The sequence below is a fragment of the Rhineura floridana genome, chromosome 4 (assembly GCF_030035675.1).
Source record: "Rhineura floridana isolate rRhiFlo1 chromosome 4, rRhiFlo1.hap2, whole genome shotgun sequence".
Taxonomy (NCBI): Eukaryota; Metazoa; Chordata; class Lepidosauria; order Squamata; family Rhineuridae; genus Rhineura; species Rhineura floridana.
The window spans coordinates 34,124,373-34,139,920 of NC_084483.1; the positions used below are offsets into that span (position 1 = coordinate 34,124,373).

The following is a 15,548-nucleotide window of genomic DNA, read 5'->3' on the forward strand; positions in this document are numbered from 1 at the left end:
TTCAGTAAAGCTGCACCTCATAATTGTCTAACATAACCTTAGACGGATGAAGCTTTTGGAAAGTGATGCAACTCCACTACTTTTGAAAATAGTGAAACTAAAAATATTAGATGAGGCCCATATTCATGTTTTTCAGGATTACATTAGCAAGCTTTGGTGTTAACTTTTAAATCACTTAATGCCTTATGCAGATAGAATTTGAATTATATTTGCCTAACCTATGGAAATATGACATCTGGAGAGAGAGATTTTGTTGTAAGAGCAGGATTTCCTTTTCTTTCTTAATTTTAGGAAGGCTGGAGTTCCTGTCCAGCTTTGTTTTTTCTTCTTCCATAATTGAGGAAGTAATCCATTTTTACCAGGGTTTTGCCAAGATCCGTTTTCATTCTGCTACCAATAATGTGACTGCTGGTGTTGGGAATTTTGTCTGAGAAAACTGACATGTATTCAGGAAGCTTCTCAGGCTTTTTTATCTTGCCCTGGATAAAAGAAATGGCAAGTTAATCACCTTGTCTGGAACCAAAGGAAAAAGAGGTGTTACAATTATTTTATTTCCCAATATTTATAGACCACTTTTCTCCATATATGGTCATAAACCCATACAGTAGGGCCCCGCTTACTGGCGCTTTGCATTCTGCTAATGCGGCACCAGCAAATTCCCCATTTTAAAGCCAATTTTGCAGCATTTTCGGGTCATTTTTGTGCAATGTGCCCCATTATAATCAATGGGGTTCCACTTTACGGCGATTTCCGCTTTACGATGGGGGCCTGGTCCCTAACCCGCCATATAAGCGGGGCCCTACTGTATTAACTAAAAGTGAGGTAGCAGTAGTAGTCTCTTTATAGATACACCTACAGTACTACAGTTCCAAGAAGTCTCTTAATACGGGTGGGGAACTGGGGCCACATTTGTGTCATACATTTATTCCAATATTATTCCACTTTAAACAGTCATGGCTTCCCCCAAAGAATCCTGGGTAGTTTGTGAAGGGTCCTGAGAGCTGTTAGGATACCCCTATTCCTCTCACAAAGCTACAGTTCCCAGAGTTATCTGGGAAGGGCGACTGACTTTAAACCACTCTGAGAATTATAGCTCTGTGAGGGGAATGGGGGTCTCCTAACAAATCTCAGCACCTTTATCAAACTACAGTTCCCAGGATTCTTTGGGGGAAACCATGACTGTTTAAAGTGGAATAATAGTGGAATAAATGTATGGTGTGAGTGTGGCCCGATCTGGCCAAAGAGGCAAGATTGAGAAGTTTCTCACCCTCACCCCCTATGGGCCACATAGATGAGTGGGTGGGATTACCCACCTGTCCATCACCTGACATCAAGTAATTCAACTTCAAATGAGAGAATTGGGTGCACATGCTAAGTGTTCTCCTGATTTCTTCTTTGAATTCAAGCCGTACCTGCAAAGGATGGTTTTTCCTTTGCAGCCCAGCTTGAATTCAAGCCATGCCTGGAAAAGAAGAATTGGGAGTGCAGTCTTGAGTGTGTTCCTAACTCTTCCTTTGCAGCCAAAAGTTGGTGTATTTTGAATTCAGTGCATTTTTCTGTCATCGTTTTCTCTTAGCAGTGGCTTGATGTCATATATAATTTCAGGCCCAAGAAAGGCGGGCATGATGGTTAGCCCAAAACAGTCTCTGATCAAACAGGGTTTTGGTGTTTTTGAATATCCAAAATCTGTTTGGCCAGCAATCCACAACTGCCCTTGCTGGCTCGTCACTGGCAAGAGCATGTATTATTATTATTATTATTATTATTATTATTATTATTATTATTATTATTATTATTATTATTATGTGATTGTGATTGTGATGATTGTGATTGTTGTAAGAACCCTTGTTCTTCTTCCGAGCCTGGAGAAGAGTATTTCCCAGATCATGTGCTCATTTCAGAAAGGACTGGGAAGTAGCAGAACGTCTTGCAGCTTTTCATCCAGCACAAAGTCGGAGGTTACTCTGACTTTCTCCATGCTCGGAAGAAAGGTGGGGGATCTTACCAGCCTCATGTTGAGCCTTGTCGCAGAAAGCAGTGAGATTTTGATGTTCTGACAGCCAGATACTTTGTATAGAATTTGAATAATATAAAAATTCCTATGAGTTAAGGAACATTTGATCCTATAAAAAAAAGAAGAGGAAATTGAACTCTTTTTAAGGGGAAGGAGAATAGCTCAGTGATATAGACCTTTCAACACAGTTCTTGTGATGAAGCCAAGCAGGTCTAGCATTGTATAATTCCACTACTTGTGTTCCTGTGATAAGCTGCTTGGATGGGAGACTGGGAACTGTAAGTTAACAGAACATCTGGGTGAGTCCTCCAGCCATGTCCAAAGTGTGGAGAAGAGTAAGGGAATCTCCCACTCCCTGAATATTGCTGAGAGGGGGACACAGGCTTGCTCCCACAGTCATGTTGGCCCTCAGAGACAGAGCCTCCCCAAAGCTCAGAATGAGAAGATACCACTCCCCATCATTTTGTGGGTTGAGTCAGTGCATAGTGAGGAAAAGTTTGGCTGGCTACCAAAACCAACCAGAGGTTTTGGACCCCTGCAAGGGGCCATTGCTGGACAGGGGAAAAATGAGTATGGTGAAATGAAGGCCAAAAAAATCTTAGTTATACAGCCCTGAAGTTCCTTGTCCCTGTTATAACAAGGACATTTGTTTTTTACTTACCAGTGGATCGTAGTCCTTTAGGAAACTCCAATTTTGGTACCTTTAGAATAATTTTAAAAAGCATGCTTTAGTTTTGTTAGCCAAGTATAGTGATGCCAAACATTCAGAAATTAAAGTGGACATTTAAAGGCCTAGAATAAATATATAGTTTCAGAGCTGACTGCAACTAATAGTTCCTTGAATGGAAGGCCGCTCCTCTCAGTCCCTAGTGTCATAAACTTACACACATAGAGTAGGTAGATGCTAAAGAGGGCAGGACTCCTGCACCTTTAATTGTGCAGAATGCAGAATTTCAGCAGGTGCCATGCAAGCTATATCCCCTGATATTCCCTCTTCTACAGAGAGAGTAAAGGTATAGGAGCCCTATCCTCTTTTGCATCTAGCCAGCTTAACTCTGCAATAGACATGGTCAGAATTCATGCCTATATGATCTACTTTGCTTTGTACTAGTACTCCAAGGTCCACTAGCTAGAGCCAGGTGCAAAATAGCAGCTTGGGTACAAAATTTAAAAATTTTTTTTGTTTAGGCACAAGCCTCCCCAGACATGTAGATGCTGCTGTTGTTGCTATGTGCCTTCAAGTCAATTACGACTTACAGTGACCCTATGAATCAGCGACCTCCAGTAGCATCTGTAGATGTTACATATGATTTAATCTTTTTTTTACCCTGCTGTTCATTGTAATTCATTTTTGAATGTCTGTAAATGTTTTTAACTGTCCTTTATTGATAATTTTAAAGTTTTGTTTTATTTTGTGTAAACCGCTGTGAGGCTTTATTAGAATCAAGCGGTATATAAATCTTGTTAAAAAAATAAAAATGGCAGTTCAGGGGGCAGAGCCAGTTACCTCTTGCACTTCATGGGCCACACACTGGAATGTCCTGCTTATTCAAGTACATATTTACATCTGAGCTAATACAAAGCAGCATCTGAACAGTTTAATTTGGTTGAGGGGGCAGCCCTTTTGCTTTTGCTCTTTGCTAAAAAAAGAAAGAAAAAGGAAATCAGAAACCTTTACTCATCTACTGCAACTCATCCATCAGTCTACCAGTAGATCCCAATTTGCATTCTGCTATCTCCTGCTTTAGACATAACGTGCTTCTTTATATTGCTTGGACAGATGGGTAGTTGTGGTCACACTGCCTTTCAGGGAAGATGTTGCTAATTTATTAATTGAAGTATCTCTATAAGCTTTCTACTAGAGCACAGTTGATGGGGGACCACTGGCCTAGATGTTTTTATGGTATTAAAACTCTCACAATGCTATTATTACTGATGCTGTCTTTGTATTTTATTTAAAAAAACAGAACAGAACTAGTGCAAAGTTTCAGCAGTTACAGCAATAGATAACCCTAGTTCTTAACAGCCTGTGAAGCAAGCAGTTTTTCAGAAAGATTTCGCTGGTCTTTAAATGTAGTAAGTGTTGAATTCAGCATCCATTAAAAAGATGGATGGACCTTGCCTCCCCCCCAGAGAGCTCACAATTCCTGTATTACATTTCTCTAACACAGTAATATTCTTCACAGAATGCATATATCATTGGGCCCCAATCTCTGCTCTGGTATGCTTTCTCTGACAGAGATAGGAACTTCATGTGGGAAAGATGCAGTGTACAAAGCAGCCCTAAGAAACAAGGCAGTAGGCGAATGCAACAACATGGAGATGATAACAGTGGCACCCACAATGACTATCAGGGCAATCCAAACTTCAGCTGGGCAGCAGGAGGGCGTGGTGGAACCACCACTGCATCTGTAGCCCTGTTGGCCATGCCAGCAAGAGCAGAAGGGAGGAAGCAGGCAGGGCTGGTTGAAGGCAAGACATGCTGCCAAACCCACCCCCTCCAGCCCAGCACAAAGGGGCTTTTGGATCACAATCTAAGAGGGTTGTGGAAGGTTCAAGATGACCACCAAAGGTCAAAATACAATTGTTTGGTGAAGAATAATACTGGTTTACTTACCAATATTTGGCTGACCTTCTTTCAGCCTCCACAAGCTCTCTCCAGACCTTGTCCTGTAGGACCTGGTCCCCTTTCAGGGCTTCTTGTTCCTCTCCATGGATTTTGCTTGATTGCTTCACTGAGTTCTGTGTGGTGGCCAATAGGGTCCTTCCATACTGGTGGCTGCTGAGTGAAGGAGATGATGATGAGGCTACATTCACATCTGCAGGGCTAGTAGCTGGTGACTGGTACCTGGCCAGTGTAGTCCTCCTGAGTCCATTTGCTCTTCTCATCCTTTATGAGCTTTCCTCGGCTAAGCAATATTGGGTCAGCAACTCAAAACAATCTTTGACAGGTGTTAGGAAGATCCTAAACAGTTACAATTTCTTTGTCTAGCATTTTCTCTTAGGTATTTTATGGATAAACAGAACAAATAGAAACCCCGGTGTCCAACAGGCAACATTTCTGAAGAGGTCTTGCAGTTTCCTGTTCAATTGTGGGGCACACTTGCTGGATGGCCTGAGAGTGTTGTATTAGGCAGCTGCGTTTGTTCCCAGCATGGAGGTAAGTTTGGGTATAATTTTTTTTAAGCCAAATATACTGTTATTGAAAGGCCTGGGTTATCAGCTATCCATAGTAAGCTTTACATTTCTGTTCCTGAAATGCAAGCTATGCTGATGTGTGCTGTCTAATGCCTATATTGCTCCGGGAAGCCTCAGAATGTCCACTGAATGTGTAAGGAGAGTCGGCTGTTGAAGGTAGTACTACAGGGAGGAGTTTTTTGATACTGGTGCAGCTGAAACCAAACACCCCAAGAGCCCTGGGTTTTCACAGTGTGTTTACTGTCTCCATTGGAAACCAGACTGGCTTTGTCATGAATATTCATCACAGACAAAAGGCATATACCCAATAAAGACAGCTGCTAGAGAGCCTGGCTAGACTTTTGAGTGTGGGTTGGAATTTCCCTTTTAAATACAGTGGCATTCAGTCTTCTGCTTCTGTTATCTGTTTGGTAAAGATACATATTTTAAGGCCTGACTAAAAACAAATTTCATGAAGTGTCAGCTCTGGGCTCACACATGCATGCACACGTGTGCGCGCACACACACACTGAAACAGACAAACCATCATCTGCCTCGGACAAGTGATATTTAGATATTTTCTGTTCTTCAGACAAAGTGATGACCGAGTACTAAAAGCTTTGTGAAAATCAGTAGGGCTGTGCACTGTATTTATACAAATCACAAATAACAAACCAAATTTGGCCAATTAAGGTGTATTATTATCCTGTCGAAATCAGGTTGAAGCAGCTACAAATCTATACAGAGCTGATCAGCTACTTCCAAATCAATTTGTAGAGATTTGTACAGATCTGTACCTCCGAACAGTCTCTAATGAACCCAGACAGGGTTTCTCTGAAATGGAACAATTACCACACCATATGAGGAGAACTCCAGGGTGGGGAAAGAGAGCTAGAATGCTATCACCCCACTCAACACTCTCTAATCACAGTGCTTGCAAGGGGTGAAGTCTTAAAATGCAGAAATGTTTTGTAAGTTCTGTCTCTTAGAAATATTTGGTGGTGGTTGAGTGGCATTCATTCAGCTTGTGAATGTTTTCTGTTCTTTCTAAATCAGTCCCAGTCCCATCCTTATTTACATTTTTTTTTTTAAAAAAGTTTATCTGTGTTTTTTTAATGTTTATTCTGATTACTAAGAATTATTATTAAACCTTGTGGGCATATTTAGCCACAGCTTTCTGAAATAATAATAATAATAATAATAATAATAATTCCAATTGCTACCCACAGACAATAAGAAGTAGCCAGCTTGTGTGGTTACATAATTTTTGTAAAATTATTATTAGCCAGCCAGCCAAACCTTTTGAGCGTATTAGCCAGCATTCTGATTTAAGAGGAGTTGTTGTTTCCAATTGCTAACCACAGTGAATATTATTAATATTAAATAGCATTTTTATTTTTCCTTCATTCACTACTACTGTTGGCAATCTGCCCCCTATATGACAGGGTCTATTTTATAAAAAATCTTGCTTGGAAAAAGCAAATTTTAAAGGTGGCTAGCATGAAAATCCCTGCAGCTACTGACATGATATTTGGCAGGGTAAATGCCCTCTGTAGTGGCTACCATGTCCCCAAATGTCATGCCCCTGTGTGAAAAAACAAAGCTATTATGTCCGTTTCAATTTTGAAACATTTTAAATGTGGCTAGCATGAAAACCCCTGGAGCTATCCACCTGCCACATAGCAGGATTAATCCCCTATATAGCAGCTATCACATCTCCAAATATTATGTATCTAGGTAAAAAAGCAAGAACATTATAGCTGTTTTGGTTTTGAAATGTAAGTCAATGGGATTTCTGGAGATTTGTAATATCCGGATTGTGATCCAAATTCGGATCAGATTGGTTTCAGATTGGGTCCAAATCTGTCTAGTCCAGGTTGGGCCTGATCTATATTTACAAATCAGAGCCACAAGTCAGATCAGGGTGGGGGGTACAGCCCTAAAAAGCATGGGTGAGAAACATGTGACCTTCCATACACTGGACTTCAACTCCCATTTTCCCTAACTATTGGCCATGATGGCTACAGATGATGGTGGTTGGAGTCCAACAGCATCTGGAGGGCCATGGGTTCAACACTTCTGGTATAAAGGATGGAGTAGGTAGAACAGGTGTGGAGAACCTTTGGCCCTCCAGATGTTGCTGAAATACAATTCCCCATCAAGAATGGACAATGGCCATGGATGATGGGATTTAAAGTTCATCAACATCTGGAGGCCCAAAGGTTCCTGAGGTAGAATGACCAAACTAAGGTCTCATTCACATCATATATGTAATGCACATGGCTTTCCCCAAAGAATCCTGTAGTTTGTTAAGGGTGCTAGGGGTAAACTACAGTTCCCAGAATTCCTTGGAGGGAGCCATGACTGTTCAAGTGGTATAAATGTGTTTGAAATGCATAGTGTGAATGTGACAAAGAAACAAAACAGGTGGGAACTTGAAGGAAGTTTGTGCCTAAAATATGGAAGAGGTGGTGAGAGACATAACCTCTTGCAGCTCACTTACACACACTCGACATACACTACCACAGCAAGAAGTATAGACACAGAATATGAACTCCTTGAATCCTTCACAACACAGTTCAACCTCGCATAACTGCATTCCAGGGAAAAGACCAAGCTCTTCACAAGAACATCCAGTGTTCAATGGTGACCACAAATGGTGCCTGGCTACCAAGGGCAGCCAAGTTAGTAGACCCCTGGAAACATGTTCTTCAAGGGATAAGGAAAGCTGATACAGGGAAACAGCAATGGCCTTTTTACAAATAGCCATATAAATGGCAATCCCAGCTCTGTTTGCAAGCAATGCAGTAAAATTCCAGCTTGAAAATATATTTCAAGATAATTCAACATAATTTCATTGAAGGCCTGATTGTGCCCCTCTGTGCACTGTCAAGAAGCAAGATTTGCACTTCCAGTGATGGTGGTGGTTGTTGGTGCAGTGCCCAGATAACATGGTGGGGTGGTGTCACTTACCTGAGGTATAGGCGAGGTTGCTGCAGTGCAAACACACCAGCAGGAGCACCAGATTGGCTCCACTAGTGCGCTTATACCACGCTGGCCCCTCCTCTGTTGGATCGATATGCTGGTCCTGCTGGTCTTCCAGTGCTCAGACAGAACATGCACAGGATAAAGCCACTGATAGTTGCGAGCTAGGTCCCGTTTTCAAGTAATCAGCCAGACACTCAAATAAGTATTAAGAGTCACTTTACTGACAAGAAGTTTTAGGATACACGTTACAAGCTCCTTCTCTCCACTACAAAGTTCTCGACCCCCACTGCTTTTCCCACACTAGACTGGCTGCTCTGCCCAGTCTTATAGATAAGGCCAGCTGCAAGAGCCACAGTTGCCTGGTAACATGTCCTTGGGATTGGCACGTCTTCTGAGCTTCTTGGCCTTGCTACCTTGCTGTGGAAAAATACATTCAGGCACTCTTTCTTTGCCAACACTCCCCACCTATTTTTCCATAGCCTACACCTTTACATTTGTTCACTTTTTTTTTGCTTCCATTTGCCATTACATTTACATTTTACATTTTTTTGTATTCACTTAAATCACATTTCTCCACATGATACATTTTTCAGTTTACATGTTCAGTTCAGTGTACATCTACATTTCTTTGTTCCTTTATTTTACAGAGGTTTTACAAACATCATCAGTTTATCTCTTTGGGTTTTACACACTCCAAGTATAATGTGTCAGCATCCATTACCCTGTGTGTTTGTGCTTCAATCCCCTTTACTGTGGCATTCCTAAATCTGTCAGGCAGCACACCCAAATTTGTCCTTCCAGAACGTCTCAACATTCGCTTGTCACTTTTACCAAGGTATTCAGTGTCTTTTTCTTTTACCCCTGTTTCTCTGTCATGTACTGTGGGTGCATTTGTATTAGACTTGGCTTCAGTGTTTCTTGCTGACACAATTGCTTTGGTTTGCTGACACACATTACAGGCTACATATTTACCACAATTTCTCAATGTCACATCTTTACTATTCTCTGTTGTTTTCACCACATTCTCATATCCTATATGGCCTAGTTTTCTGTGCCATAAATGTACACAATCATTATGGGGTTTCTCATTAACACACATGCGTATATGGTTTGTTTGTTTCAAGTTTAGGTAGAACAATGAATCCTTTACTATCCCTTTCATGAATATTTTTTCTTCTCTCATAATATGAACTGTACCCCTTTTGAACATCACATTGAACCCCATTTCATTGAGTTTCGACACAGCCATAATGTTGCATTCAATGTCAGGAATAAACAGCACATCTGTCATAATCATATTAAAACCTGCTAATTTCATTGTCCCTCTACTTTTAATATGTTTCTTAGATCCATCAGCCATTATCACATGATCCTCTACGTCACAATATGTATGAAACATTGATTTATCTTTGATTATGCTATTTGTAGCCCCACTGTCAATTGCCCATAAACTTTTACATTTGTTTCCCTGCTCTTTGTTAACATATTGCTTATTTTTACTAGCATATATCACCTGTATACATGGTTTTCTTCCTTTTTCTCCTCTTCTTGCTTCACAATTCTTTTGAAGATGTTGCCTGGAACCACAAAAATAACATGCCTTTTGTCCATACAGTCTCTCTTGTGCTGCTTTGTTGTTATGCTTTTCCACGTGTTTAGTCTCAGTCTTTTCTTGCTTTGCCATTTCTTGCCTTCCTTGATACTCCTGCAAAAGTTTGCCTTCTATGTAATCCATGGTCAGATTTGCGTCATTCATCGCTTGCATTGAGCTCACCAGACTATCATAACTTGAATCTAGTGAAGATAATGTGATATACACTTTTTGCGTTTGAGAATGTTCAACTTCATGTTCTGACAATTCAGCAAACAGTCTGTTTATGTCCAATAAATGCTCTGACATGGTTGTATTGTCAGATAAGCGCATCTGATACAATCTTCTGGCAAGATATATTTTAGAACTGGCAGTCTTTCTCACATGAATATTTCTTAAAGTTTCCCAGGTTTCTTTAGCTGTTGTTGCTTCACGCACGTGCAGTAATTGAGAATCATCAATAGAAAGAACAATTAACGCCTTTGCCCTCTCATCCAGCCTTCTCCAGTCTGCTGGAATTGGCACCACGGCGGGTGGGTCCTCTGCGATAGCTTTCCATAGGTCTTCTTTCACTAGCAGCACCTGCATTCTCTGCTTCCAAGTGCCATAATTTTTCCCTGTCAGTTTTTCCAAGGGAATCCCGGCCGATAACGTAACAGACATACTTTCACTTTTCACAGTTCACCGCCTTTGTAATTAGAGCTTCTCACCTCTGTCCTTCAGTCAGTTATTCCCACGGCTCTCTCACAGCTTTCAGCTCAGCTTTCGGTTTCGCCATCTCTTCACACGCTTGTCCTCTTTACTTCTCTTTTGTCTTTTCTTCGGACATCCGTCTGCGCACCGAAACCATTCTCTGCTACCACTTGTTGGATGTTGGATCGGGCACAAGCAGATGCCCAGAAAGCAGAACAGTATAGTGACAGGCTAGATCCCAGTTGAAGCAATGAGCCAGACCAATAGTAAGTTTTAAGAGTCACTTTACTGACAATAGAGGTTTTAGGACAATAGAGGACAATAGAGGTTTACATTACAAGCTCTCTCTTTCTCTGCTAACAAACTCCTTGACCCCCACTTCTTTTCCCACACTAGACTGGCTGCTCTGCCCAGTCTTATAGATAAGGCCAGCTGCAAGAGCCACGGTTGCCTGGTAACATGTCCTTGGGATTGGCACATCTTCTGAGCTTCTTGGCCTTGCTACCTTGCTGTGGAAAAATACATTCAGGCACTCTTTCTTTGCCAACATCCTCTACCTCCCAGTAAGCAGCAACAACGTGACCAATTGGAGGTCAGGTAAGTGGTGCAACCCCACCACACTGTCTGCTACTGGTGGTGCCTGTCCTCACTACTGTGCCTTAAATCAGTTTGGGATGGCAGCATGAAGTCATAACACTACATTGTACAGCACTGTGGAGGACTGCAGAATCACACTTTCATGCTGTAAGATGTTTTTAAGTTGGTACTTTCCTGCAAAGCTCTGCAAGCATTTTGTGGACCACATAAGGCAGACCATTGTGGCATATGAGTGTACCTTTCTGTTTCACTACGTTTGTGTAGGGAGAGCCACATGTCACCAATCTTGTCATTGTTTTGGCACCAGGCAAAGACATTTTTGTTTCCCCTGGCATATGCCAAGCACCATTGATCAGATATTGTACTGTTGACTCTATTTTTCCTTATGTGCATGTGATTTTTATTGTATGTTTTACTTTGGTTGTAAATCACTTCAGGATTGCTTTTAGTGTGATATATAAATTGAATAAACCTAACCCAAAACCTACTTTTTTACTCTTGAATCCCTTTTTATTGGCTCTACTCCTATGCACAGCAGTTACGCAGGTGAGACTTTACTTATCGCTGTCTTCATGGCAGGAGATGTTTCACTTGCTAGATTTCTGTGGGGTTAGGTGCTGCCAAAAGCATAGGGACGAGGCATATAAAAATGTCTCTCCTAATGCTTCTCTATGTTGCTTTAATCTGAAGCGTCTTTATATGACTATTGTTTGAAGCCTCCAGGGATTTCACACAACAAGAATCTGTTGCAGCAGAAGGCTGGTGATGAATGCCATGGTACTAGAAGAAAGAACATTGCTGCTTCGGAATTTGTTTCCAGTGATTTATGAATGAGTGGTTAAAACCCTTTTGGTTAACCATTAAATTGAACTGAACTGATTTATGAGCGGAAGCATGTGTGAATAGCATATTGAGTTTACACTGCATGTCAGTTCCTCAGAAGGTCAGTGAACAGTGATACCAAAAGCAGAATGGAAATTCATGTGGTTTCCTGTTATTTTATGGAGGGAGAGATGATAATCTGTCAAAACAAACACTGACCACAAGAGGGTGATGTAGGGCAAAGTAAACAGTGGAAAGTGGCCAGCATACTGACAAAACAATTTCTCTTTTTTTATATGTGTTTTCTCTACAATGCTGCATTTAAGCTGCACAAAGCATTTGCAAGCAATCAAATGTTTAAATCAGGTAAAATTAAATCAGTTTTTAAATCTTTTTTTTGTAACTTTCTTACCTATGAAACAGAAATTATGAGTCAGACATGTCCAAATGGGACAATTATTGTCCCACTTTAACTTTGGTAACCAGTCAATGGAACTTTTCTCCACAGAAATTTGTCCTGCCTTATTTGGAGACTATTTTACTTGTCATTTTACTTCTCCTACTGCTTTTAATATAGTACTGAACACTTACTATAACATGTGATCCCCCAGGTGTCACTGGGCTCTAACATCCATCATCCTTAACCACTGGCCATGCTGGCTAGGGCTGGCTGCAGTTGGAATCCAGCAACATTTGCAGGTTTTAATGAATATACATCAGTAAAGAATTGTGTCAAAAGATAAGGAGCGAGGAATGAGTTTCATGTGGAGAATACTGGCTACATGCACACCATACATTTATTCCACTTTAAACAGCCATGGCTTCCCCAAAGAATCCTGGGAAGGGTAGTTTGTGAAGGGTCCTGAGAGTTGTTAGGAGACCCCACACAGAGCTACGGTTGCCAGAGCTGTTTAACAGTCAGTCTCTCTTCCCAGAGGCCTCTGAGAATTGTAGCTGTATGAGGGGAGTAGGAAGTCTCCTAATAACTCTTAGCACCTTTCACAAACTACACTTCCCAGGATTCTTTGGGGGAAGCCATGACTGTTTAGAGTGGAATAATGGTAGAATAAATGTATGATGTGAATGTGGTTATCGTCCCTATAGCTAGACAAGAAAACACACATTTAGTGAAACTCAGAAGACATAGCCCTAAAATTTGAGACCGAATGCAGTTTATTTCCCCATTCCTAAATATACTGGGTTGATCTTGAGTGAAGTAAAATCTATTCACTGATTCCCTTCAAGAGAAAATTTCATTAGCTCATTGCAGCCTTGATCATATTTATTTTGCTGTGTTGTCACAAGTTTTTACTTCAAGGACATCTGTAGGTTAGCCTTATTTGGGGCACAATTGTGTGTGAAAACAGTAAGGAGCCTTAGCACACATAGGACAGAATGGAACCGTGGTATTGTATCGGAGACTCTCAGCACCCCTGCTAGTAGCTGCCCAGCTGCCCATGTGGGTACAAAGACTCTCCATGAGATGGCAGGAATCCATGCAATAAAATCTCTATGAGTTACATTCGGGAAGTGGAAAAATCCCCTCAGAGGTGCTGGTTTTGACAGCTTTACTGAGGCAAGCATCCGTATGCGTTACAGTTCTTAGCCATCTTACTTCAGTTATTCAAATCTGAGCAATTTAAAAACACTGCAATGGGTTTAGAACTCTGCCTTGGGTTACGAACAGCACCTCAGTGTGTTTTTAGCAAAGTGCCATCAACAACATTTCAGCAAAATCCACAATTCTACATACCTCCTTTGTTGAATTTGAAGTTCCAAACCTGTTTTCTTCGAAAAAGGACTTTGGAGAGCCATACTGAGGCCAAGTTACTTTGCTCTTCTCATTTCGACTCCATGCATGCCACATACGTATTGTTTGCCATTGCCAGCCTAACCACATGGCTTGCTGCAAAAAGAGTGCACCATAGCAACTTTTGCTTCTGTTTACAGTTCAAATACATTTCCATTGGTTGAAGAATTTGCAGAAGCTTTACAAGTGGCTTTTCTAATTGCTTTAGCAACAAATGGGTCGTGATTAGGGCTATACATCTTTCTCAATAAGCCATCTCTCTTTCCACAGCACAGCTTTGAAATCTGCAGACAATATTATTCAGAGAGAAAATAACTCATGACTACATCCCAAGCATTTATTGGTGCTTGTATATTTTCCTTCATAGGGAAAATAGCAGTGTGTGTGTGTGATTTAAATAAGAAAAATATAATGGACATAAAAAGAAGGACTATGCACCCCCCCCCAAATCCAAGAACTCAATCTGGTTTCCTACCAGAGAGAGACAAAGAGATTATTTAAACTTTCAAGCAGGGGCATGGAACCTGCAGGGAGTCCTCCAGATATACAAAATAATTGAGTCCTCTTCAAAGACATATCCTGATTTGTCCTGGATCAACTGAACTGTTCTGTCCCTCCAGAAAGGAATCTGTTCTCTCATTGGCAGGATGAACGGTCTTTCCCCTGTGATGCAACATCCCTACAAACGCACTCTGACTCCCGACACAGATTGGTCTTTAAATCATTGTCAGTAATAAGAGTGTTACTATGATGGCTTATGTTTGCCATGACAAGGAAATATACTTTTATCAGGGAAAGCAAGTTGAAGCAAACAGCTCAGTGACCTTCATAGCCTTGGAAAAGTGAGACAGGGATATCCATTGTAGGGTCTTTCACTAGAGCGCAATGAATAGTTTGTACTTTAAATCTGATCCCAAATGGTTGTTTGGACTGCCACTGAGTGAAAGGAAACTGTGCCCTGGATTATCTGTTTGGCAGCAGATCTTTTGGGTACTGTAATTCTCAGCGAGCTGGTGTGTGTGTGCGTATGCACTGCACCATTAAGCTCTTCAAAGGCAGCAAACAGCTGCTGGATGGGTGAAAAATCTACTGCTGCTTTGCCAGGAGAAGCTGGCAGCTCAGCTCTTTTTGCAAAAGACTTTCCTCATGATTCATAGTGCGCACGATCCAGCAGCATACTCTTAACATGGAGAGGATAGTTAGAAAATTGGCAGGGTTTCAAGGGAAGGAAAAACATTGAGCATAATCATAAAAATCATTTTATAAAAATGTTCCTTCAAAGACTTATCTCATCATTGTTCATGCCTGGCTGGAATGTGCCCTTGAACTCTGATAATGTCTCTTGCTTGTTTGGATGGAGGACAGAGAGGGATGTTGTGAGTGTGTGTAAATAGTAGCCTTCTGTACAAAGATAAAAAGGTACATTCATTACTCCACCCATTTTTGCCTCTGCCCCCCACCCATCAGTGGCATGTGGCTCCTGGAAGGTTGCCCAGAAGGGCAAGCGGCCCTCAGGCTAAAGAAGGTTCCCCACTGCTGATCTAATGCCTTAGACTGAGCATCCTTAGGGACAAAAATAAAAATTAAGTGGCATTTTGTATGTGGGGATTCTGTGCCTCTCTGTTTCTTATTTTTTGTACACCCAAATGAAACACTTCAGCCTGATTCTCATGTTTGCTCTTAAAGTGGGCTTGTAAACACCATACATTTAAAGCACATTTCATCCCGCAAGAATCCTAAGAACTGTAGTTTATTATATTATAATAGCTATTTATTCATGAGCCTCCACTGGTATCGATTTTATTCTGAACTCTGTAATGATTGCCTGTTTATATTCCTTTTCAAGTGCACTGCAG

At 41.1% G+C, this 15,548-nt stretch overlaps 1 protein-coding gene across 1 annotated transcript; it reads right to left on the bottom strand.

Moving 5' to 3' along the window:
- Positions 1–226: 226 nt before the first annotated feature.
- Positions 227–13,725, bottom strand: C4H2orf50 (chromosome 4 C2orf50 homolog). The gene is made up of 4 exons (XM_061626221.1): positions 13,636–13,725; positions 4,632–4,796; positions 2,676–2,715; positions 227–479 (listed from the first exon to the last, which is right to left on the bottom strand). Exons 1-4 carry the CDS (start codon positions 13,695–13,697, stop codon positions 288–290), a joined length of 459 nt encoding a protein of 152 aa, XP_061482205.1. The 5' UTR covers positions 13,698–13,725; the 3' UTR covers positions 227–287.
- Positions 13,726–15,548: the final 1,823 nt, after the last annotated feature.